The sequence below is a fragment of the Lagopus leucura genome, unplaced genomic scaffold (assembly GCF_019238085.1).
Source record: "Lagopus leucura isolate 7727_CA_CO unplaced genomic scaffold, USGS_WTPT01 Super-Scaffold_73, whole genome shotgun sequence".
In the NCBI taxonomy this organism is placed as follows: domain Eukaryota; kingdom Metazoa; phylum Chordata; class Aves; order Galliformes; family Phasianidae; genus Lagopus; species Lagopus leucura.
Window position 1 is genome coordinate 65,980,237 of NW_024962252.1, and position 26,985 is coordinate 66,007,221.

The 26,985-nt window shown below is 43.2% G+C and overlaps 1 protein-coding gene across 2 annotated transcripts; it reads left to right on the forward strand.

Moving 5' to 3' along the window:
• Positions 1-1,606: 1,606 nt before the first annotated feature.
• Positions 1,607-26,769, forward strand: GPR137B (G protein-coupled receptor 137B). Of its 2 annotated transcripts, none has more exons than XM_042876584.1 (7): positions 1,607-2,105; positions 10,394-10,443; positions 15,683-15,905; positions 19,591-19,740; positions 21,570-21,698; positions 24,129-24,253; positions 25,635-25,791. In XM_042876584.1, the coding sequence occupies exons 1-7, from the start codon at positions 1,737-1,739 to the stop codon at positions 25,642-25,644; spliced, it is 1,056 nt and encodes a 351-aa protein (XP_042732518.1). In that variant the 5' UTR covers positions 1,607-1,736; the 3' UTR covers positions 25,645-25,791. The 2 variants fall into 2 exon arrangements, with proteins under 2 accessions (XP_042732518.1, XP_042732509.1); XM_042876575.1 differs by having other exon boundaries at positions 1,610-2,105; positions 25,624-26,769.
• The last annotated feature ends 216 nt before the right edge of the window (positions 26,770-26,985 follow it).

Below are 26,985 nucleotides of genomic sequence, written 5' to 3' on the forward strand. Positions count from 1 at the left end.
CTGCCACTCACTGTGCGCTCTGTGTGTTCCTGTACTTTGTCCAGCCTACACAGCCACCTGGTGCTGTGAATCCCACTTCTTCCAAGGGCTGCTCATCCAGGATTCCCAGTGCTGACTCCTCCTGGTAAGGGTCTTCAAATCTTACCTAGGCGCCTTAGTAGAAATGACCTAGTTGACAGAAAGAGTGAGAACCCGCAGATCCCCTTCCTGTCAACAGGAGCTGACTTTGCTTGGTACCTTTAAAATCAAGCCACTTATATTTCAGTATATAAGCATGGGTTTTGGGACATAGTCTTAAGTGTTAGGTGTGGATGTTTTTAGGGGAGGATGAGCTTCAATGGAAGATCTTTCTAAGGCATTATCCAAACTTATATACACTGTAATTATATTAATAAGCACAGTTATAATACTTGTCTTTTTCAACAAAACAGTACTACTGAACTCCTTTTATGGTGAGGCATTAATAATTTGTGTAATTATCATAGTTATTGCCCTGTGCCAGTATCAGCATCTCCATGCTTTGTGCTGAATATTGTATTAGTCCTTCCTGCACGAGGAATTCCTCGCTAAAGGAATCTGTTCTCACTGCTCACTAGAAAGGCCAGGTCCTCCCCAGAGATTGTTCTAGGTAAGAAATACTTCTCATAAGCAGCTTGCTATAAATGGTGGAACAGAACATGACAGTGCTCCTATCGTATAGCTAACATCTATCTCAAAAAAAAGAAACCACCTTGTTATTTAGTGATATATGTGATCTAGAGATACATTAAGTGTTTCCATCGTTCTGCAAATATCTAAACCACCAAGTTTCAGTTCTCGCTTCTCACCCCCATGAGTCAAAGCCAGCAGACTGCCATAGCACCTATTCATGTATAGATTTAATCCCAGGGGCACGTCTGCACACTTGCAAGAAGGAGTGTCTGGTCAGCTGTTGCCACAGTGATAGCACACACAAGCAGCAACCAAGAAGAAGAGAACCTGTAGCTGCATGTATGCTTTGGTGAATTAGGATGTTTAAGGGGATTATTTCTTCCTGCATGCAACGTATTTGGAAGCCTTAATGTGCCTTTTCTTCCATTCTAGTGAGAAGTCTTGTGTTAGAAGGAAAAAAAAAGACAGTAAATGTGTTAGGTTTGTTATGCAAAATTTTGTTATAAATGCAAAGGTATCTGCAATGCAGAGCTGAAATGCTTATTACAATGGTTTTAATTTCGTGAGTAGGTGAGGGTGCTTAAAATTGTTCCTGCTGAAGCACAACTAAATAAAGTACTTGTTAAATGTGGAACAGGACAAAAAAATCATACAAAGATCCAACGTGGCTGCCACTGGGGAAATGTTAGATACCTACCTGCTTCTTACAGAAAATAGAACATGGCTTAAATAATTTAAAATCCAGAATGTTTTCCAGAGGGGAAAAAAAAGGCAGCTGTAAACCATTTCAGGGCTGCTGCATTTCTTTGTTTCTTAAGGATGGTGGGGATCCGTGCACAAACATCAGCGAAGGGCAGCGTTCGGAGCTGTTCCCTGCCAATTGCTGACAAAGGCAGTCCTAATGAATCATTCTGAATTGTGATCATGTGCTACCAGCCCACAGCGAGCTGCCAAAGAGGAAGTGCAGCTTGTTTTCTTTCATTTTCTTGATTCCCGTGCTGTAGGAAGATGAAAGGAGAAGGAGGAGGAGGAGGCAGCAGCGGCAGCCAAACTTAATAAATAATTCTGACGATTCCTGATATCAAATGGAGGCCCCTGAGTGGGACCCACTGAAAAATGACACCCTTCCACCGACCCTGACGCCAGCTGTCCCTCCGTACGTGAAGCTGGGCCTGACCATTGTATATACTGTTTTTTATTCACTGCTTTTTGTGTTCATCTACGTCCAGCTCTGGCTGGTCCTTCACTACAGGCACAAGAGGTTCAGTTACCAAACTGTCTTTCTGTTTCTGTGCTTGTTTTGGGCCTCTCTTAGGACTGTGCTCTTTTCATTTTACTTCAAAGACTTTGTCACAGCAAATTCTCTCAGCCCCTTCATCTTCTGGCTCCTCTATTGCTTCCCCGTCTGCCTCCAGTTTTTCACCCTGACCCTGATGAATCTTTACTTCACACAGGTAAGCAACAGATATTTGATTAAATCTGACAGAAGGATAAATTATTGTTTTGTAAGATTTGTGAGAAGGATGTAATTTCCTAATGTACTTTGGCAAAGCAAAAAGCAAATTTCAGATAGTTTAGTTTGGAATTGTAACATTTGATCTGTGTGCAAGCGATCGGTGTTACAGAGAACGTGGAGCCTGCAGTGATCATTTCGGGAATGGCAAATAGTGTCTATTGTCTGTGAAATGGGTGTCATTTAATTTAAAGGGAGGGAAAAAATATACAGGAGAGCTTGAAGGCTCGATGTCCAAAATACTGTTCTGTTATTATTCTTTACTATTGTTGTTACTGCTTAGCTTAGGCATTATAAGCCTCCTGGCTTAACAGACCTCAATCTCAATAATTTTGCAGGCATCCCCCTGCTCAGATATTTTGTAAGTCAGCTGAGATAGTTTTCAGTGGGGAGATTTCTATTCTGTATCGACAACCAAAATGCAGATCAAGTCCTGCTGCAGACCCAAGAAGTTCTTATAATGGTCTGTGTTACACACAGCAGTGAGTGTGGCCCCAGTACATGCTAGGTGCTGTACAGAGGTGCGCTCTCTGATTCAAGGACTCTGTGTTGTAAAGGTAAATCAGCTGTGTTATGAAGGAAGCAGCATCTCTGTATCAGAAGGACACCTTGAGAACATATCTGTGCAGTGGACAGCTAGGAATCCAGCTGCATCAGGCCGCACAGAGCTCTGTGTTGCTGCAGTTAGACTTGCTTGGAAGTATTGCTGGTAAGCTTGGGTTTATCGGTACCAGGTTGCAGGATGAGATGTCAGCATGCTGAGGCACAGAAAGGCTGCTAGGCTTGCCTGAGATCTCACAGGAAGCTTGCAGGAGAGCAGGGACTGAATTCGCTGTCTCTTCCATCCCACTACAGTGCATGCAGGAGGACACCTAGCTCTCAGATGGTTCTTGCCAGAGGTAGCTTTTCCAATGCAGGGACAGCTGGCAAGGGGAAGTGCCGGGATGCTCTGTGTGTAGCTGCGTGTCCTGCTTGGGACCAGCTCAGTGCCTTGCTCTAGGTGCTTTTATAGTGCCTACAATGCTTACAGTGCTCTGTAGCTATGCAGGGCTGTGAGCTCAGAACAGCCCGGCTGGAGAGGTCAGGCTGATTGTGAGAGCTGCCATTCCAAAGCTGAAAAAGCAGAGCACGTAAACATGAAAGCTCTAAGAGGATCATTTGAGTTGCAGAGGGTGTTAGGACCACGTACGTAGTTTGGCACTTAGGTTTACTTCTCTGGATTCAGTGCCTTAAATGCCTGCAACTCATACCACTCCACTCCTCAGGACTTGAAACATATTTAGAGATTAAGGAGCCTTTCATCTACACGCTACTCAAATCTAGCTCAGGCATTTAATCACCTATGCTTGATCCCATGACATTTGATAATGATGCAGTTCTCCTGGGGCTGATGTCCATCATCACATAGTCCATCGCCATCGCAGCAGCTGGGAATAAACTATACCCCTAGGTGAGATTCTTCCCTCAGACATGCATCAGGGCTGCCATGGAAGGCTGGAGAGTGCAGCATCCTGGCTTATAGCCAAGAGAAGTAGGGGCTGAAGTGAACACAGAGCACGCATGTTGACCTATACTCTGCAGCATTTGTGCTAGTGCTCAGAGTCTGTGTCATCAGTAACTGATTCCTCTATTTAAGAGAGGTGTAAAATGAGAGTATACAGAATGTGTGCATCTGTCCTTTTAACTTATTTTTGGCACTGCTGTCTGATATCACTAAGGAAGTACAAGACATTGGCTGGAAACACAAATATTGTAAGGCTATTGGCTCTGCCTCTGACACGATTTCTGCTTTGTCACCGTGAGTCCTCCTGATCTTCCTCTGAGCCTCTCTTCAAAGGAGCAGCATGGTTACCTGTCTTGAAGAGCTGCTATGAGGATTTTGAAACATTTACACAGGACTTTCAGAGCTTGTGATGTGTGTCATAATCTCCAAAGATTGTGAGCCACTGTAGACAGGCATATTATTAGTAGTGGTGTTTGCGTTAGAGCTAGTTGCTCCCAGTGAAATCTCATCTCAAACATCTCCCTAACCACAATGAAGTCTTAAGAAATACAAGCAGAGCCATTGTAGGAATGTAATGGGAAGACACAGAATAGGCGCATGTATTTTTAATTCACTGTTATTTACTTCTGGCCATTAAAAGGTGGTTTGGCTTGAAATTCAGCATCTTCTTAAGTCTGTATTTTTAATGTGCATCTAGCTTTCCACAGCAGGCAAGCAAGAACTAGTGTGAAAGGGGTGGGGAGAGAAAATTTTGTTCAGTAATGGCTTATAACTTCACAGACCTGTTCAGAAGCAACATTTATGCTTCTTTCTCTAGAAAGAAGGAAGGAAAGAAAGATCTGCAGCTGTGTCTCACTGCATGAGAACCGCGCTACTTAACTGGTGCTTAGCTGTAGGGAAATGAGTGATCTGTGCAAAGTACGGGAGCAGAGGATGGGAAGACCTCATGGAATTTGCAGGTGTTTACCTTCTGTCCGGCACTCAGCACTTCTAGAAGAGGCACTGCCTTTTAGACACAGAAGTGAGAAAAAAAAGTGATTCCAAAAGTACTGCAGATCTTCCTGGCCCAACAGAAAAAAATTCATTTGGCAAATGCCTGAGGGCATTTTTCAGAATAATAAGCACCTTTGAACTTGACAGAAAGTTAGCCACAATTATTCTGTTTTTAATTGGTATCCCAAAGCAATGAGGACATAAATTTGGACTCTCTCTTACGTGTAACAAGGCAAATAAGCCACAATGGTGTCAGCTAAGCAAGGGTTATTCGTGAGCATTTCCATCAGCAGACACAGCGGAAGCTCTGATGCACTGTGACGTATTGCTAGACTAGAGGACCTGTGGACAAAAGAAAAGCTACAATCAAAATAGTTTTGAGTCAGAACTGTTCCTGAGAATTGTTCTTTGAGTGGGGAAGTATGGTCAGGGTGGTCTTGATGGCAGAATAAAAAGGGTGCTGTAGGTAAGGCTTAGGTAGTGTTACCTTCTCTCAGAAATCAAACACTAGAAAAAAATACCTGCTATTTCTAATGGGATGCTGAATTTCCTAGTATTTTTTTTTAATAAAGTCTTTATTCAATCTCCTGCCTTCTAAAGGAGAACATGAATGGTAACTTCCCTCTCAGGTTAACTTTCTATCTTCAACCTAATATCTGCAAATACCTGCATTGTACCAGGCCAGGGCAGCTCTCATGTCCATCCAACAGAGAGCTGCAGTGTACATTTCCACCCACTGAAACAAAAAATCCCATAGATACATCTGCATCTCTCTTGCTCAATAAAGCAAACACCGTACACCAGCAAAAAACGCGTTGTCCACTTTAACTGAAGACAGACAGCGAGGACCCCAGGAGTCAAGAATTCTGTTATGTATGTCTTGACTTCCCAAATCTCCCACTCTTCCCATCCCGGAGAGGGGCCTCAGGCCTTACGATCAGGTCTGTGCCCATAAGTTTAAATAAGCTCTGGGAAATAAAATCAAATGTTGCCCTTTTTGGTATGGAGGTGGGAAGAGAAGGGTTTGCTTCGTTTTGTTCTGTTTCAGGCTTTACATTTCACTGGGGAGCAGGATGCAAGGGAATGAAGAGGCAGGCTAGGATGTAGGGCTACCGGCTCAACAAAGTCAAGGCCAAAGAACATGAGCCATTGGGGATGCTGGAAATCCCGATCCTCCTCTGCAGGCAGGCACGGTGAGCCACTTGTTGTGCTGTGGGTTTAACCACAGGGTTGGGAACTCCTCCAGCAGCTGGGGAAGGTGGTGCTGAGTTGAAGAACTGTGAGGCTGTATAGGTGGAGAAGAGCTGCTAGGCAGATTCCCTCTCTTTATTCCTCCCTAGCCATATTCCATTTTTTCTCTGGCACCCAGACTGAGGAACTTACCCTGCCTCCCAGGCAAGGCTGATAAAATCAGGGCCTTTCAAATGAGAGAGAAATTGTGCAGAGTAAGGCAGTCAGACAGGAGTTGGCCATGCTGGAAGTGCCTGGTAGGGCGGGGAGAAACCAGCACCAGGCTTTCAGGGAGGCTGCATTTATCTCTGTGGAGCTGGAGTACATGTTATCTGTGAGGGAAATTGAGAGATTCTTATCCTCTAGTTAGTCTGGGCAGAATTTTAACAGTAATACTAGCAGTGAGAGAATAGAGAGGGTTTGTTTACAGCATGCTTCAGACATACATAGAACTACAAAGGAGTCCAACTTACAGGCAGCAAAGCATCAGCGTATAAATTTGACTTTAAACATTGCCCTCTGTATTTGATCTGTAGGAGACAAACTGAAATGGCAGACTGGCTGGCTGTCAGCATCTGACATGAGAAATGACATCATTTGCTTTGGAAAATAATTTGACAGGAAGGCTACATATGCAAACTTAGCACGGCTGTTGGCCCTGCAATAGTCCCAGCCTTTGTTTTTGCCAAGCTGCACAAGGCTGAGTATGGCAGGTGGTCACAGCCCATGTCAGTAGGCTTTGCAATGCACAGTTTAGGGAGTAGAGGGATAAAGTGGGCACTTGGGAGAATATGATCCAGGAATGAGGGAACATTTTACAGGAAAGAACAAGACGAAGGACAAGAAAGGAAGAAGGAGAGAAAGTGGGCCTGGGACTGGAAAATACACAGGAAAGGAAAGGTGATGGTGAGGGGCTTTGGTCCTGCATGAGGCTGGGTTGTGTTTTTAGGGCACAAAGTTTGCGTGGAATGTGACAGAAGAGATGGACAATGTTGAGAAGGACTGGGAAGGGAAAGTATGCTCTGTGCTCCACATACAGCTCTTTGAAATGGGGACTGGTAAATAAAGCCGAACCTCATTCCTCTGCAGAGGGCCAGCTGGACAGGTATGAGAGCACTTAACACATACCTGAGGCTTTTGGTGAGCTGAGCAGCCAGTAAAAGTGAGTTGAGCCACCTGACACAGAGGTATCCTGGAGGTTCGTACCTGAATTCACATCAGTGCAGCTAAATCAGAGCTTAGTCAGAGCTTAGATTGAAAGCTACTTCAGTGAGGTTTCTTTCTTTTGTTTGTTTGTTTTTTCTCTAGGACTATGTAATTTGGCTCTGACACCTGTTTCATTGATCCTAACATGGACAGGGTGGTTCCTGATGTAACTTTGATAACCACAGCTGTAACCTCCATAAGTCATAGCAGCCAGGCCCTGCCTGCCTGCCTGCCCTGCTCTCTGCTGAGGCACTGCCCTCCATCCCCACCTCTCTTCTGCTGGGGCTGGTGAAATGCCTTTAAGGTCAGCTGTTTACATCAGTTCCTGAAACACAGGAATTTTCCCTGGCTGTATCTAGGTCTTTTTTGGAGTGCTTTTGTACTGCTGCCCTTTTATATGCCAGACATATACCTCAGGGGAGTGGAGGAGGGAGTGTGAGAATCTTATTTGAGGTTTCCAGTCCTTCAGCAAAGAGAAAGTCAAAAACAGGATAGTTCTTCTTCAGAAAAAAAAAAATGAAAGGGGGAAGACATAAGGAGGAAAAGTAACCCTTTGCCATTAGAAAAACAGCAAGACACTTCACAGTTTTCCTGGTTGCTATTCCCCCTGGGTTTCTCTGAAAGGTCTCTTTTTAAGAGGTCTGCCTTCTGTGAGCTGTTTGGTCTATTCTTAGGAATAGCTGCTTTGCTTTGCTCTGGTTTGCTGGAAGCCTTGCTGAGATGACTCAGATACTGACTGGAAGCTTTCTCAACACTCTTGCAGGGAGGGGCCATTGGGCAACCTTTTCTTCCACGGCTCTTTAGAGTTAGAGCTGCACCCACACAGCTGAGGTATATTGAGCTATTGAGCTCAGCTTCAGACACCCTTACTCCCCACTGAATGGCTCTTTATTCCATGCCAATCACATTTCTTCCTGTGAGGTTACTCATGAAATAAGGCTGCAAAGGCAGCAGAATGTGGCTGCCTGTGTCTCTGTCTGGCAGTCAATTTGCACCAGTATCCACAAGTTGCACCAGCAATGTCCCTCTACATAGTGTCCTTTCTCTGTGCAGTACTTTCTTCATGGTTATTTTTGCTCTAACACGATTCAGAAGCCTTTGTCTGCTGGGGCAACTCCACCAAACCCAACATCCCCATACACAGCTGCTTCAGCAATGCCACACTGGGAGATGTGACCCTGTGCTGTACCAGCAGCAGGAACATCATGCGTGGTTCTTACTAAATTAGCTGTGGGGATTCTGCTGAGTGGGGCAGCATTGGGCTGTTTGATGTGAAAGCAGTGTTCTGTGACACTATGGGGGTGGCTGCAATCTTTTAGGGGAAGTACAGGAGTTGGCATTGAGGAACAAATGAATTTCCCAGGCTTTGTGGACGCTGCACAGCTCATTGCTCACTGCAGATTGTCTCATGGAGCTCTTTGCACAGGCTTTGAACACCTCTGTTCTGTGCTGCTCCTGAAAGCTGTCAGAATTAATGGTACAGCATGTGAGTACTGCTGTTGAGGTCAGCGTTCCCACACCTCTTATACCTCCCTCCTAGGTAGCAAGTAGGTAAAGCAACATGAAACTTGTTCCTGATTTCCTTTGGGAATTCATGATCTGAGAATTTGGAGAATGAATCACAAAGATCTTCTCTAAGGGATACTGCCAGAGATGTTATCTACTGGGAAATAATGTCAATGGCTGCAGAATATTTTTAGAGATTTCCACCCTCAGTGTTTCCATTTTATTTTCAGCTGTTACTTTTCTAAGGTCTGCTGAGAGGCTCAGTGCTCTCTGCTTGTTCCGCTAGTACTAAGCAGACTGATGTGTCATAAAAATAATTTTCAATTCAAGGCAGCTGCTTCTGGTGAATAGCAGCTAAATGACACGTTGTTCCAGGAGCGCTGGAACAAATGAAGCCTGATTTTCTGCAGTTCTGTGTCTCATGCTTGACTTTGAGCTGTGGCTGAGGCTGTTCCCGTGACGGAGGCATTTCTCATGGTACTTGCCTGGGCAGTATCTCCCAAATCAGGTGATGTGTGGGGCCATTCTGTAGGATTCTCCTCACAGAGGTCATATATCAGATGCATTTCAAGCATGCTTTACTTCTGTTGGGTCACTGATTTTCAAGAGGGTGACAGAAGGGTCATGTCTCTGACTGAGTATTTTGGTACAGACTCTTTTGAGTCTCCTCTCCTCTGAGCTGAACAACCAAAGAGCTTTCAGCCTCTTGCTCATACGTCTTGCCCTCCAGAGCCTTCACCATTTTTGTCACCTTTTTTTGGACAGATAAACATGCTGACAAGGTGGATACATGCCTATTACCTACACAGTGATCATGTAATTCCTGTTCCCTTGGCAGATCACAATAATCATACTAGCTGTCATGGAAGTTACCCTAAAGGACATGCGATACTAAGCGAAATGGATAAAATGGGATGACTTGAGAAGAAATCAATTGGGAAACAACCCTAGGGAACAGCCACACAGCATGTTATTTTGTAATACTGGTAATCACTTTGCTTCAGCAGTGACTGCTGAGTTAAAAAAAAAACATATATAAAGGTTTGTAAGCTGAGTGTGTTTAATAAGAATGTTAACTTACGAAAAAGCAGTGACACTTCCCTAGATCATCTTTAATAAACAAAATGCAAATTATGCTAATATATTTCTTTTTTACAGTTTCTGATGGTGGTTAAACACCTGTGACTGGTACTACCTGCCTACGTTATGTGTTTCAGTATTTTTTTCTTTTCAGCCTGGTATCTATTGTGCCTGAGTGCTCTCTCTGTAAAAATATATATTGTTCTGTTTGTGAACAGACAGCCAGTAGAAGCTAAATAAACCTCAAAGTAAAGAGATTTCACTGGCATCCTTTTGGGAAGCAATATGGAGGCAAACTGACATCACCAATTTCAGGCCGAGGTACTCCAGCAAGCTTTACATGTGTGTACAGCATCAGACCCAACGTGCCAGTATGAGCTGGTCTGTACGAGAGGCATGTACTTACTGGATGTATAAGAACCTAATAATTATTTATCTCTTGATTATACAAGCTCTTGTGAATACTAATATAAAACCTTGCATCAGTATGTGATATAAGTGAAAACAGTGGTGCGGACAATTTGCATAACAGTATGTGATCATCTCTTGCTGAGTGGTTTTAATACTTTATATCTTGCCTACCATGGACAAGACATACAGGTGATGTATCACTACATTTCATGTGACATGTGAGACAGGATTCCTGTGGACACAGCATTTTTCTTTACTCATGTGTCCTATGTCTGATGCAGTATTTTTCTGTTTTGCAGGTGATATTTAAGGCTAAATCAAAATATTCCCCAGAGCTACTGAAATACAGGTGAGAACTGTGAAAATCTTTGGAGTGGTGAAGAAAAATTGCCGTGTACTTTGAGAAACGCTGACAGTTTGTGATGCTCATATCTCTACTACTCATATTTAAATACCAGTGTTTCATGACAATGGTTCTGAGGCCAGCTTCTTCCTATTATGTTTCAAAGTCTGTGTCATTTCCCAGTACAAGCACCATTTTTAGACATTCATGTATTTCAAAGGGAAATATTTCAAATGCAAGCAGAAAGCACTGACCCTGCTAGTTTGCCTACATGTTCACAAAGGACCTGTGGATGCTAGGTGAATTCAGGCCCAGAACTTCAGTAAAGGTAGCAGGGTGACATATTCATTGCAATAGGAAAAAGTGGGACTGGGTATGTCTTAACTGAGAAGTGAGGTAAGCAGTAATAAAAGGTTTTGGGGAGCTTAGAAAAGAATTATGAAGGGAAGGAGCTAGAGAGAATGGATTCAAGACAATGGTGTTTTGGGGAGCTTATAGCTGACTTACCGTGATTCCATAGAGCTGAGATTAGAGCTGAGATTATGATGGCTTTGCATTTAGGTGGTAAGATCTGTTTAAGGTCTTGTTTGAGCAGGAAGGATTGTCAGGAACTACTTGAGAACTCCTCAAATGGCCTAGATGTCCAGAAAGTTGAGGAAGAGATCAATAAATTATTCTTTACTGTGGCAATGCCTAAAACCATCGGTCAGGGGAAATATTTCTTAGATAGGGCAAGAGAAAGATAGAGAGAGTTGTCTTATTTCCAAATAAGGAGTTTATAATCTGAAATCAGGATAGGAAAGCAGAGTAATTTGCAACTGAAATCTGCCCCCTTATTTACTGACTATTCAGGAGAAGCTGGTACTGTATCAACAGGTGGAATACTAATATTGTCTGTGCCCTGGAAGGTGGAAACCTAGCCTAGCTGGCTAGGTTTTGATGCAGCTGGAGCAGCAACCACCTGGAGCTAGTGCTTGAGAAAACGTGTTTGGTAGAATGGCAGGACGGTGAGAGCGAGCTGAGTGGTGCTTGGACCAGTGACCAGTGAGGGTATGAGACGTGACGGTTGGGTACTCCATGATGATAAGCAGCTAATGCAGAAATTCTAAGGATGGAAACAGAGGCTGCATCTGTTTTGGTGGCCCCAGGAATGCTTTGAAGTTAGTTGGTCTATGTGCATACTTTGGCCACATCCCAAACCAAAAAGAGCAAGAGCCAGATGCTCGCTGATGAACACTGTGACATACAAATACATTCATCCCCCTTTAGGCTCTGGTTTCCGTGGGAAGGAAATCTAGGAGTGTGGGTTGGCAGACAAATACTGCACACACTCACCAGGTCCCCTGCCAGCCCTCAATGCCAGTGAGAGAGCGTGCCTGCCCTGATGGTACACTAGCCAAAAGGAACAAAGAGGTTGCACAACACCTGAGTAGATCATGATGTAGGGAAAGTCTATGAACATGTTTCTGGTTGGCTTTAAAGGTGAGAGATAGCAGCTTTGAACCTTGTACACTAATGGCATTTGTGGCAAGGCTTTATTCTTAAAAAGTGCTTGAAACATTCTTTCTTCATGCAGAGAGAGCTCATGAGCTTGTGATGTTTATTTAACATCTGCTAAGTGAGCACATACTACCCTGCCCTCAACATTTCTGTGTTCATCTAGACTCTTGCCTACTGCATTTCTAACACTGATCACCTTTGGGTCTGGTCCAGCCTTATCTTTCATATTTAGCTCTGTTGGTAAAGGACCGCAAGAAGAGTTTTGTTTTAATGTCTAAAAGTATTAATATGAATGCGGTTAGCCTGTGTGAAAGAGCCTAATAAATGAAGCTGACCTCATTTCAGGGCAGTTCAAGTGATGTGAATACATGCACACCTGCAGCAGTGGTCCCGTGTCTTAATTGTAACAGGCTAGTGAAAAATGGATGATTTGGGCCTTCATACAGGGCTTGGGGCCTACACTTAACGAATTTGATTTTTCTTTTCTAGATGTTCATGGTTTGGATTTTTTTTTTCCTGTTTTTGTTTGTTTCTTGTTTTTAAGTAAGTGTGAGACTGTATTACCTGGTGTCATATCTGCATCACGGCAGGAATGGATAATGGTAACATAAACAGATCGGCAGAGAAGTAGGACTGTGGTCTGTGTATTACACAGGTCTCATAAACCAAATAAGGAAAAAGTCCTATCAGGGTCAGAATCTTAAGTAAACTTTTCTCAGCATAGTCTTCACGATATTAGTCATTGCAGCAAAAAGAGCTCATGGTCAAGTCTGTACCAGCCCAGCTTCATATGTAACAGTCCTCCTGCATATCTCCCTGGGCTTAGGGATTTCTTACAGTCACTGGGTTCAGTTGAGGCTTACTGTGCTATGTGTTTATGCACACAAGCCTCAGACAGTGTATACTTTCTGAGGAACCACACACAAAATGTAGTAGTTTCACGTGTTTTCTCATTAATCAGGGCAAAATTCATTGTGTTCAGTACAAAGCTCAAAGAAAAACTTACTAAAGAGATGCACCTAAGCCTGACAGAAAAAAGGAAAGCCTTGGTACATGCCTTCTCTACCAAGGCAGGTTACACATAGCTCCTTCTAAGGGACTAGCCCCAAAGTGGGAATTATGCACAATAGGCTGTTTGAAAAGTTATTGGTGTAATGTGGAAGCACTTCTCCTGACTTTCTTTCTATTTTCTGGAACAAACAAACAAAAACTGTTTATTCATGCTGTATAGCTGCCTGTGTAGGTGAGATGTAAGGATGCATTCTGCTTTTAAGTGAGGTTGCAATGCTTTCTGCAGCTGCAGAGACCCTAAAACTGCCATGAGAGACACAGCACATCTCCATCAGTGCTTATTCAGAACTCCAACAACAATGCTTCTTTTGTCAAAGCAGGCAGCAAGCAGGCTGCCTCCCCAGCCGCATCATGTTAATAAGGGGGTTGGGAGCTCGTTATGTGAAGAGCTGTCATGGCCCATCACTTGTGCAGCTCACACTGGCATACATAAGAGTGTGTGGGCAGGAGAGCTCAACAGTGCTTTTTATATATATTTTTTTTTTTTTGGCTAAACTCTGTCAAGGAGGAGCCTGGCTGGTCATGAGACGACATCAAGAGCAAGCAGGCTGCACTGGAGCAGAAGTTTCTTCTGACTAAGTTGAGCAAAAAGAGAGTGCATACTTACTGTCCTGCAAGAGACAGTGTGTAAAATACTCTCCAGAGCATTTTACTTACACTGCAGTGAGGGTGCATATGAGCACTGTGGATATTGTGAGGCTGTTAAATAGGCTTTGGGAGGGGAAGGAAAGGAAGATGCATAACCATCACATAAAGACTTCTGAAATATTAATAGAATCACAGTATATCCTCAGTAGAAAGGGATCCACAGGGATCATCGAGTCCACACAGCACCACCTCAAATTAAACCCTCTGTCTGAGAGCGATGTCCAAACGTTCCCTGAGCTCCAGCACTCGGAGCCGTGCCCACAGCCCCGTGCATCCCGTTCCGTGCCCACCGCCCTGTGGTGCAGCACCTGTCCCCAACCCCACAGCCCCTCCCCTGCCGCAGCTCCATGCCGTTCCCTCGGGCCCTGCCGCTGTCACACAGAGCAGAACTCAGCGCTGCCCCTCCGCTCCCCGTGAGGAGCTGCAGCCGCCATCGGGCCTCCCCTCAGCTCCTCTGCTATGAGCACACCCAGGGGCCTCAGCTGCTCCTTCGCTATGTTCATAGCCTTCCTTTGGATGCTCTCTGATAGTTTTATATCTTTGTTATATTGTGGTGCCCCAGAATGTAACGGTAAATACAATATTCACACTACAAGTGGGAACTGCATCCTCCAGAGGAGGATGTGTGAAAGAGGAGCTCCAGGACTGCAGTGCTTCTGGCATTAGGCTGTGAGGTTGAAAGGAGCTGCCTCTAACTGCTCATTCTAAGGACAGAGCCCTGCCCTGGAAGAATAAGAATGAGCGCAATCTTCCCCGAGAGGGAATTTCCATGACCAGCAAGGAAAAGACAGCAGTCTTGTTTGCTGCCAGATATAGCTGGAAAGAAGGGCATTGATTTGTTGATGCAAGCGGGCACTTTGAGGCTTTCAGTTCTCCTCGTTATGCATCTAAATGTTCTCAAAGGTGTACCTCTTCCTTCCCTGCCCTCTGAAAAGAAGACAATTACTCTTCTGTTTTGTAGCTGGGTTAAACACATGCAAGAAATCTATCACCATGAGGTAAAAGTATTTTTAAACAATCCAAATTTGATTCCTCAGAGACCGTCAAATTCAAAATTCACATCAAACATGAAGGACTAGGGCCAAAACCACTTGCTCTGTGGCTGCAGATTATAAACCCTATCAGGAATTGTCTTGGACAACAGAGATAAAGAAATAAGCAAACACTTGAAATGTAAATATGTTTCTTTTTATTTGTTTGTTTGTTTGTTCATGGAAACCTCTGCAGCTGTGTGTAGGAGTAAAGAGAAGCAGCCTTCCTTGGGTGTATGGCTTACTTACGTTGCAGGTATCACTTCTGGGTGGGTGGGAAAACAAACCAGTCCAGCTCCTGGGCTTCTGTCACATTTCTGTTCCAGCTCTGCTCCTGTGGTTGTGCAAACAAACCCTTTATCTGGCATAGATGGCAAAATGCCAACCCAGAATCAATGTGCATATTTACATTTCTTGATGGTTCTTTTAAGAGGTTGCCCGTGACAAAAATTTTTAAGAAAAGGGACAGAGAACGATGCTGGGGAGCCAGTAATTTTCCTATGCTTAGGCTCTTCCCTAATTTAATATGAAATCTGATTGCAAACACTGGTAGTCAGTGACGCTTTTCATGGCAGTAAAACCAGGATCAACAACAGTCCTTTCCAACCAGCTCAACCTTTTGCAAGGTTTATCCTGTCAGCAAATAGTCGGATGGTTTGTGCCATACATGAAATGCATGTTTTAAGAAAGTACGTGTGTATTTTAAATGATTTGTAAGAACTGGGCTGTTGTATCTCTGCTGCACTCTTCCAAATTTTATTGCCTGACATTAGTTTTTTTTACTTACTGCTTATTCTGTGACTGTAAAAAAAGGTCTAAAACTAGCTCTGTTCATCTCTCCAGCAATCCAGAGTGCTTAGATTTGGCTGTGGGTCACTGGTCAGCTGTGGCAGCCCAACATGTGCAGCTTCCATTATTCAGAGCTGCAGCTTCCACGTCGTGACTGACACTTGCTGAACAATGTCGCTAAAACTGTTTTCTCCTCACTCTCCCAGGTTGCCCCTCTACCTGGCCTCTCTTTTCATAAGTCTCCTCTTCCTCTTGGTGAACTTAACATGTGCAGTATTGGTGAGGACACAGAATTCAGAGAGAAAAGTCATTGTCTCTGTCCGGGTGGCGATTAATGACACATTGTTTGTGCTCTGCGCTGTTTCACTCTCCATCTGCCTGTATAAGATTTCCAAGATGTCTTTAGCCAACATTTACTTGGAATCCAAGGTAAGGTACATTTTCAGTTCCTTTTAAAGTACCTTCTGAGAGACATGGGTTGTGCAAGGCAGAGGCACATGGTTCTTCAGATCCCCCGAGAGCTTAGAGGCCTTAGACTTCACAGCTTGCACTTGGTTGTACATCCTGCTCAATAAATAAATACTGAGGAGTAGAAGGGGTGCTTTTGTCTAACCCCACAGACCCCAGAATACATATTTAGGACAGAGTTTACAGAACTTCTGGCTGGAGTTCCTCACAGCTGTTTTTAAGCTGGGTGCCACCCAACTACATTTCAGTACTGCTTCAGAGAGGTGGTTTTTACTTTGAGATCCTTCAGTTTGTCAAATTATTGGCTGATTATTCTAAATGTTTAAGGTAGCAGTGTGCTGAAGGTAAACCAGAAAAAGGAATATGAATATCCTTTATAAATTTGCATAGTGTCCTATAGATAATATAATAGTTTTTTTGAAAGACTTAATGTATTATGAATTCATCCAAACAGAGAGAAGGGGGAAAAGGTCTCTCCTATTAATCTACAAAATATTCTTTCAAGAAATGTTTGCTTCACAGCTTTGCTGGAAGAGCTGGGTCTGCAAAAGGTGTCATAAAAGCTAGCTGTGTTTGTCATAAGTCAAAATGTTTTGTATCTATACAAAATGAAACAAAGTTTTCAAAGGTCTTTGTATTCACAGTACATGGTTAGAGCTTAAAGCAAACGATTAATTCAACCAGTAGCACATTACCATTATCACAACAAGCATTCCAAAAATCTAAGTTTTAACTTCCATTTTGAAAATCTTATAATAAAATCCCTCCTTCCATTTGGTTAATCAGATGAAAGGAATACTTTTCCTGTTTAATCAAATCTGGCTGTACTGCACAACAACTAAAAGTTCATGGCTGAACAGAAGATTTAAAAACACAGCTTAGTTTGTTTTGCTTCTTTCCACTCTGTCATTTGCTGACCAAAGGGCACGGGCAATGGATTATTTTTACTGTTGAGAAAAGTTTATCTACTGCTGCAAGTCACAGAAGTGTAAATCTCTGTGACAAAGCAGTGTTAACCTACATGAGGCTTTGGTGGATTACTTCGTTCTGTTTCCTCCTGCAGGAAACCTTATCTCCTTCACTTCAAGCTATTTCATGAAAAACAAAGAAATTTGAGTGTTATGGCAGAGAGGAAAAGACAGGGCATGGCGCTAATGAAAATTTGAATGTGTAAACGAGAATTAAAGAGCACTGTACTTCTTTCTGCTGACCTGAAATAGAGTCCCTCCGGGGACTTCCAATAGGATTTGGCTGTACATACTTAGGGATACAGAAGGCTGGAGCCAGCAGTGAAATAACATCCTGGTTTAATCTGCCACTGCTGTGCTGAAAAAAATAGCTAAAGAGCTAAAGTTCGGTCTTTGCAGTGATACAACAGAAGCAGCATTGGACAAAATGTGCATTCTGTGTTGCTTGGAGATGGGGACCAGTGCTGGCAGCCTTTTATTTGTATCTCCCATCTCATGGCACATACTCTGTGGCCACACATGAAAGTGCTGGCAGACACAGCATCACCTGCAGGATCTGGTGCGGGGCCGGACCTGATCCTGAGCCGTGGCCCAGGCAGCACCAGGGAGGTGCAGAGCCCACCCATGAGTGTTGGGCCAGAAACGTCATGCATTTGGTCCTGCTACCTACTTAGGGCTCCTCTCTTTTCTATGGGCCTGTGACTGAAGAGGGGATCCTTCCAAGCTTGTCGAGCTGCACTCTGCTTTCCCCAGGTCACCTGACTAGATTTGACTGGCAGTGAAAACAGAACAAGTTCAGTCCCTTTTTTTTTTTTTTTTTTTTGTATTTGGTGGCAATAGAGTTTGTTAAAGCTGCAGTGTATTGAACTATTAAAGCCTTATGGGGAAACTGGCGTGGGGCAGCACTGACTGTGCGCTGCTCCTCGCTTCTGTTTTTAAATGCAGCTGAAGTGGGACATGGTGTGTGATCATTAGCAGCTTCTCCCTGCTCGCTCCCCTGGGTTTCCATGGCAGCCCCGCTGCTCCTACAAAAGGAGAATGGGGAAGTGTTGAGTGGATGTTTCCCCTTTTTGGCACTTCCTGCTTGCTGCTCTCACTGCTGTGCGCTGGGTGTCTGTTCCAGTTCCCACATGGCAGCCCCCCGGCTCAGGTTGGGCCTGGCTGGAGGCAGTGTCTGCGGCAGCGCTGTGAGCAGGTCATCAGGCAGAGACTGACGGCACTGAGGGTTTCATAATACTCCCGAGTATTCAGGCTGTTCTCTGAAGCAATGTTATTTTTTGCAGGAATGTAGGCGAGCTATAGTTTCCTGGTGGCCTTTTTGACGAGTCACTCCTTATTGCCTCTAGCCATGGAACGCACGGTGTGAGGTGTTTGCTTGGCAAAGCAACAGGACAACAGCCACCAGCAGGCGTGGGCAGCAGAGAAGCCTGGTGGGCTCCTTAAGCCAAGGCTTTAGGGCTAGGGCTAGGGTTATGCAGGGCTTCTGGATGTGGTGACCTGGTGGCTCGCCCTGACCCATTTTGTATTTGTGTTCTGCCTGTTTGTGCCTCGGGCTGCCAACCTGCTAGCTGAGTACCTGAGTGTGGGGAGATGTGCAGACCTTGCTGTCTCCTGCCTGGGTATAAAAGGTCCCGTGAGGGGGAGCAGCTTCCCTCTTGGCTTGTCTGTATCAGCTAGATGAAAAGAACCCATCTGCATTGTGTAGGTCTCTGCCTGGAGAAGGAGGGCAGGGCTAGTGAAGCAAATGGCTGTACTGTGCTAGCCTAAAGCATGGTTCCTCAGTGCATTCCTCCTTTGGACGTGATAAATACCATTCCAGAGTGAACTGCACAGCATTTGAGTTTCTTCCTTCAGAGCAAGCCTCGTTTTGTATGCAGGCCTGCCACCATGACCTGATTCATGGATCAGACTCACTGATCCCCATAGCCATGCCTCCTGGACTCCTCTGCTGCCATAACTCCTGTGCTGATGCCTCAGTCCCCTGATTCCAACAAGCAGTGGTCAGGAGCTGCCCTTGTTCCTCACGCTAGTTGAGGCTCTCCCCTGCTCTGTCCCTTTTCTTCTCTGAACCCTAGGAACTGTCATGACTTCATGCTTTGCAGTGTCATTCCTGCCCTGGTGCTGAAGGTCCCACTTGCAGACTACCCGGCCATGATAACTTTGCCCATAGGCTGTGCCTCCGCTTCGTCTTCTCTGTGTTGACTTTTAGGTGAGGCAGGATGTTCTGTTCCAGTCTGCACTGTGTTTAACTGCTGACTGTTGTGATCTGCTCCTTACTTAGGAAATAGGTGCACAGCAAGCAGTTATAAAAAGATGCAAGTTTGCATCATGCCAGTAGCGAGAGTCTGAGATAGGATGTTCAATAGCTGGCATGCAGCTGAATTCTCTAGCTCTATCCAATACCAGGTGTTCTCAGGTGCTTTCATTGCTGTGAAAATGGCACTTGTGCAGCAGTGACAGGCATTAACAGCAGCCCATCTTGGTAAGGGTTGGAACCACTGCCATTCCCTGGTAACCACTGTGCAATACAAAAGAGTGCAGGATATACTGATCAAAGAAGGAAAACATCAGTCAGTAACATTAGTCAAAGCACCATAACAACCCCACAGACTGCATGCAAAGAAATATTCTTGTCAACTTCCCATGTGACTAATAACCTGTGTTCAAATCTTTTCCAGGGATCATCAGTGTGTCAGGTGACAAGCATAGGAGTGACTGTTATACTACTTTATACCTCACGCGCCTGTTACAACTTGTTCATCTTATCATTTTCCCAAACCAAGAAAGTCAATTCTTTTGATTATGATTGGTACAACGTATCAGATCAGGCAAGTATGAAAATATTTGCTAACGAGAAAAACTCATTCTCATGTGACAGCTGATTTCCTAAACATTATGACAAGAGGCATTAGCTTATTGATTTGCTCTAGGAATACAAATTTCTTGCAATAACAGCAGAATGGAAAGCAGAAAGGGGGAGAAAAAAAAAACACTAAAAGAAAAACATAACTGCCAATTAAACAATTTTAAAATATCAATCTTTTAGTTAACATTTAATTCATTTTTATTTTACTGGTAAAAACAACATTCAAAAAGACAGGTTCATTGGTAAGAATGTACCGTAGCTGGAGAGCAGAAAAACAGTTCTTGATGCCCCTGAAATGCAAAGTTCCAAGTTCTGAAGTCATCATCAAGTCTCCCATTGGCACTTAGTGCAGAGGAGTTATGTACCTTAATTCTGTCAGTAGCGTATCTTCCCTAGTTTTAGGATCAGACTGTGATTCTTCACAACTTTTCATTGCAAGTTACAATTCAGATATTGAGAACTAGCAGTATTAGAAACGCTAAGGGAAATAAGCAGGTAAATCTTTCTTGAATTTTATGAAATTTGGGCATCCAGCTCCTTTCTCTGCTTTGAAACACACAGGTCCCAGTAGTTTTCAAGCTCAATCAAGGCTTGGAAAAATGGCAGGTATTTAGAGCATGAGTAAATATTTTTGGGGCTCAAAATCCCAGATACATGATGCCTCCTCACCACCAAGCAAGCACTTGCAGAACAAAAGCAGAGTTCCTAGCTGGCCAGGCAAGTGCCTTGTAATGCCAGGCAGGCAAAGCAAACCTGGAGCCATTCTCTGTTGAGCAGCAAATAAAACTAGAAGGTAGTAGGCAGGTAATCAGCAGGATAAGACTGTCCAGAGGATCTCGTTAAGAGTTGTTGGAGAACAGTACGTTAAGGACCTCTAGTCCCCCCGCTGCAGTGTGGGTAGGAGTACAGCTAGGTGATACCACTGTGCAATTAGAAGACACAGATTTTAGGTGGAAGAGCAGTGCACTGTGATTCATCTCCTGAATCCAACACCTTCCCTCCTCCTGTTGAAGCCTGGTGTGTTGGTGGCTGCTGATGGTCCCTTGCAGATACTAGAAATTTATGGCCAGAATATTTGATCCAGTTTCCCACCTGGAGGCCATGGTTATTCATAAGGGGGGCTGACTGGAATGCTTTAGGACCTGCTGTGTCTTTCCAGTGAACTGCCTCAGGTCATTCTTCAGAAACATTTCCCTTTTTGATTCCACACAAAACACATCAAAAGACAGGACTGCCCTCTGTAGATATGGCAAACAGCAGAGGGGAAATCTGGAGAGAAGTTAGTTCAAAGCTAACGCTAGAGAAACAGTGTGGTTATTCCAGATAACAAAGTGCAACCATTTGAAGAGTCCCAAACCTTAATTTTTAAAGACTGTAGCAATAACCTTGAAGACCTGGGCACTGACTGCTCTTTCATGTATTATTCCCATCTGAGAAAGGACCAGAAAGGTAGCTTCTCTCTAAGTCCATTTTATCACATTCTTCCCAGCCTAAGAGCCTGGCAAGCATCCAGCAAACTTTGATTTTGCTGAAGACAGAGGATGAGAAAGGAGGAGGAGAAAGGGCAGAAGGAAAGAGAAGTCATACACTCAACAACATAGAACATTTTTTTTTTTTGTATGCCTTTAATCATTAGCCAGGTTAATCCAACTTCACTGGAGTTTCCGGACATGTTGTCAAGCTCCAGCCAATTAAGTATAGCGCTTCGTAAGAAGACATGTTGGCTCTTGCACCAAGAAAAGAAAATGCCATTTTTGTTTGTAAATATTTTTCTTTCTGACTTTTCAACAGGCGGATCTGAAATGCCAGCTAGGAGATGCAGGGTACATAGTGTTTGGAGTGATCCTTTTCGTCTGGGAGCTCTTGCCTACTTCCTTGGTTGTGTATTTCTTCCGTGTTCGAAATCCTACCAAAGATCTAGTGAGTGAAATCTGCTAGTATATTTGTTCATGGGATGTTGCGGCAGGTCTGAAGGGCTCAGCATGCAGGGGAGCTTTTGCTTCTTTACATACTATCTTTTTCAACGTGCCCTCAGCAGAATAAAACCCAAGTCAATGGCCTTGTTATGTTAAGTACTTATGAAAGAAACTCATCATATTTACCCAGAAGAAAGACAGTGTGTTTCTCAGGCAATTATCTTAAGAATCAGTAACCTTAAATTTAGGGACATGTTCCTCGTGGGTTAATATGGCACTGTACTGTAGTCAGTGGAAAAGGAGTCAGTTTGCTCAATCACAGTATTGTTCATAACATAGAGAGCAGCAAAATGATGATGTGCTAACTGTTCCATGGCATATATGAATTAGCTTTAATTCTTCTAGCTTTGTGTCCATTGAATTGTTTCAGTGCCAAAAGCTAATAGCTATAATAAGCACTACCTGACATTTTTGCTTGCTGAAATAGCAGAGCACAGATTAAAGTGGGAGTTGTAACAAAAATACTATATATCCTTAATACAAGGCAGTTAATAGATGGACACGAATTTTTTAATGACTGTAAGCAGCACTTCCAGGCTAGGGTGTGCTGGTTGACAGCACATAGGTTTATCAGCCTGGCATAAGGATTACCTAGGTAATCTGTGGGTCAAACTCAATTAAAGCTAATATTCCCCCTAGGAAAATGTAAACAGTAAATTCACAAGAGAAGCAATTCACAGAACACACTTCTAGAGAAGACCACAACTTTTGTTCTCGTACACACATTTTCAAAGGCAGCGAGAAAGTCAAACTTGTAAGGAAGTAACAGACACCAGTTACATGAAGTCCTTCTTACAGTTCACCTGTGATACCTGATATCACACTAGGAAACCTACCAATGTCTATCAAAATTAATGCATTAAAATAAGATCTCAGCCCTACTCCTGCTTAGGAAGTAGCCAGGATAACTGTAAAGAGGAGAAATTAAATGTTTTTAAACAACAGTCTGGCGATGCTGTTCTTCTTAGAAGCAGCTACAGAAAGATCTCATTTTACTTGAGGCGATTTTAGTACAGCCAGCCATGCTTTTAAATTCATGGTGTTAGATTCACAGAAAATGGAAGTAAGAGTTGTGATCTAACCTCTGCTTTACAAAACTGATCACATAAACACTTGGAATCTTACTCAAATGAGGGTCAGGCAGGCAGCATTCTCTTGCAAGTCAGAACACGCTACGTTAACACACACAACATTATGCTTTTGCATTGTGACTTTCAGAAAGCCTCCAGTCTCAAACTGAAAGATAACAGTTGAGGAGTCATTGGTGTTATCACTACTTTCATGGGGAACTTTCTATGGATAGACGTTATCTGTCATAGTGAATCAATCAGACATGATTTTTTCCTGCACAAGATATTTATGCCAAACACTTGCTGTAATTGGAAAATTGGAAACAAGGATGTTAGAAAGGCAACTGTAGTAAGGCAAAACTGAACTTCAGTGCAAACATGCCACAAGAGGGAGACTAAGGGCCACAATATGTTCAGCAGACTTAAAACAGTTGAAAAGTAGAAAATAGTCTACCTATAGAAAATACCCATGAAGCATGGGATTGGAATTAAAACAAACTCTTCTTTAGTTAAAAAAAAAACTTAACTCTCATGTATTAAAAATCCAGATATTCTTCATTTGCTATAGGGAAAAATTCCAGGAAATAGTAACCCTTTGGCTTCACATTTCATTCAGGACTTCAGAATGAGAAAGTTTGAGTAGAGACAGCCTACATGCAGCACAGTCCAGAGGTAAAGCTCCACGTGGCAGTTGATACCACCTGAAACAAGCAACCGCATGCTTTGGTGCTGACAGAGAGCAACTGCAGCACTTGGACCTTTGCTTTGCTGTAGCTTCAACAAGACAAATGTTTGAAACGGGGACAGAAAAGGGTGTATTTTTAGTTCATCGTTGCTAAAGTTATTTAATATCTGAAGAGATAACGAGAGGTTTAAGTGCTCTCCTACCTAAGGCCAAGGAGATGCTGCCATCCTGCCTTATCCACATGCACTGGGAATCCCATCCCTACATATAAGCATTGACTGAGTCAAAGGAGCTCAGCTGGTTCCCAGATGTCTCTGAGCACTGTGTCCAGACTCAAATGGGTTTTCTGAATCGTGTCTACTCTCCATTTTAAATCCTATGAAATAAAATGCTCTGTATAAATGAAGGTGTTACATGAGGAAAAACTGTTAAGATATGAGAACATCTCTATGTCAGTAGAAGAAAAAAAATAGAAAAATTTTAGTTGTCTACAGAATACCTAAAATAGCCTGTTTTGTTTTGGAAGCCAGGATATAAGTATGCAGTGACTTATTTTGGAAGCCACACACTAAGCAATTTATCTGCTGCAAGTACTAACTCAAGTTTAACCTTCTCTCAGGCCAATGCAGGAATGGTCCCGAGCCATGGCTTCAATCCCAGATCTTATTTCTTTGACAACCCTCGCAGATATGACAGTGATGATGATCTGGCATGGAATATTGCACCCCAAGGAGCACAGGGCAGGTAAGATACAAGAGCTTACTTCCCATAACAGAAACAGCTGGAGGAGAGGGAAGGTACACACTGCATAAGAGCAATGAAAACTGTTTAGATTCAGTTGCTGCCTAAATGATAAAGGGTGGGGAGGAAGCTAATGTGGCAGCACATGAACGGACTCATAGAAACTACAAGGACACAAGAATGAAAATGGTTACATCATTTAAGAACTATCTTTGAAAAAGTCAGGACAGATCTTTGGATTGCATTTCACCCTCTACTTCTTCCAAGAGCAGAGCAAGACATGTCATTTAATAGTTCAATGTGTCAGCAAAGCACCCTACAGAGTAGCTGCTTTCCCAGCTTTGAGAAGAGGGGTAAAGCTTGAGACTGCAGGCAGGCAACTTGCCATGGTGGTAGTGACAAAGCCTGTCCTGTAACATGGTTAAACACCTCAGGGCAGCTCACCTGAAGTAAAAGGGATATTTGCTTATCCATTTGCTCAAAGTGGATGCAATTCTGCTTAACTTTTGAGATCCCACATAACTCAGAACCGTCATAAGAGGCTTTTTTTTTTTTTTTTTTTTTTTGTTCTTCTGTGCAACCATGAGGTTTATAAGGATTAGCTCATCCTTCCAGGAAAGTGGAGTTCACAATAAGAACAGCACCTCACTCAGAGAAGGAAAGGCAGTGCATCATCCTGTCCTGAGAGGAAGTTACTGTGTGTTACTTATCTTCTATTCTTGAATCTACAACACGCTGGTGTTAGATCATTATAAGTTATCCGAAAATAAGATTCGCTAACAGCAGCTAACGTTCCCAGATCTAGTTCCTTTACTTAGACAGTCACTAGCCAGTTCCTCTAATTATAAAGTCACTACTTAGAGTTATCACCCTATTCCTGCAATAGATTTCCATGTAGTAACTCATCCCATTGAAGATGCTGCAGATGGTGCACTCCAGCCACTACCCAGCCTACAGCTAGAGATGCTCTTCCTTGCAAAGGTGTGAAGGAATGAGCCACATTAGCACAGCTCCCAGTATAAATTAAACCGACTGATTATGAGAGCAGAGGCAGTACACCAGAGATGCTCACCAGATCCACGTCCCTTCTATACAGATGTAGGGAGGTTCAGATCTGTCACTGACAGTCCATTGCTGTCTCAGGATAGGCATGGATTAGAAACACCAACTCTTTAGCACTCAGATGTTCAACCACCTCCTGGATCAGCAAAGCAGAGAGGGAAAAGTCTTTAGTGAACTAAAAGAATCAGGAAACAAGTAATGATTCATCTCAGTATGAGAACCACAACTATGCAATTGCATTTTGCCCACAGTAACTAACCAGCTGTGTATAGAATCAACCTGCCACTCACTAATTCTGCTTTCCTCTCAAGTTTCTCTCCAGATTACTATGACTGGGGCCATCAGAACAACAGCTTCATGGCTTACATAGGATCCCTCCAGCAAGATCCAACATTGGACACAGACAGGCCAAGCCCTATATGACTTCAATCAACTACCTAGGACATTCCAATATTAAAACAATTGTTCTGAAAAACGAAGCTTAGCAAATTTATTCACTCTGTGGTTTTTAGAAGTGTTCCTATGCACAGATAAATGAAGAACTTGTCTTTGCCACAAGCTTTTCATAGTTTAAGGAAAAGCATAAGCTAATGATTTAAACTTTAAAGACTGTTCTAATTATATATGTCATTCCAAAAGCAATGCCTCCTCTTTATTTCCATGGAAACTACTACAGCTAACACAGAACACAACAACACTATTCGATAGAGCAAATTCACAGCTGCAAAACAGTATTTTTCAGCACAGTCACCAACATTACTTATGCATTTTCACCGCTGATGTACAAGGGCCTGCATGCCACACAAAATCTGCATGAGCAGAAGTGACCAGCTGTCACCACTGCTACAACGCACCACCCACTGCCTTACTGCGCTCACATCTACAGTTTTGTCTCCAGAAATATTCAGCAATCATCTGTGAATGTCAATGGATGCAACTTTTTCCACATGGAGGAATTCAGCAACACGCCTTTGCTTCATGCGCACTTCTAAGTCAGACACCATTTTGTCAGATTGCCCCTCCGCTGCCATTTCTCGCACAGCAACAAAGTGTGACAGAATATTGCTGGGAAAGTTCAACCTCTACTGCCATACCACCACCATCCAACTCTGACACCATGGGCCAACACAATAAAAATAGGAGGCATTATTTTTGGAGCAGCCCTCATACAGCCTTGTTTTAAGCCATGGCATTTTTGGCTTTGAACAGAGTTTTGAGAAGGTATAATTTAATCACTTTACGCTCATTTTAAAAGAGCAAATTCTGTGAAGTAAAATGGCAATTGTTTTCTAAGTATTTTTATTTTTACACTGTGTATTAGGTTAGAAATAGATGATTATGAGTGTACTGTAAATACATGACAATGTTACCTGAATGCATGACAGTAAGAGATTCTTACGTGCACGTAACAGCCTGTAAGGAAAAAATGCCAAGACCATTGAATATCGTCTTTCCAAGTTACTGCTACAGTCTTGAAGCACAATCTCCTGTGGATTGTTGCTGATGACACAGCACAGCAAGATAGTTGGAGGTTCACACACCTACTATGCACTAGCTACCATCTCAAAACACGCTGCGTTCCTCTAAAAATAAGAAAACTATCTACTCAGCAGCCATAGGGACAATCTTAAAGCAGAAGAGATGGTCACCTGCTCTGGCTTGAACAGCAAAAC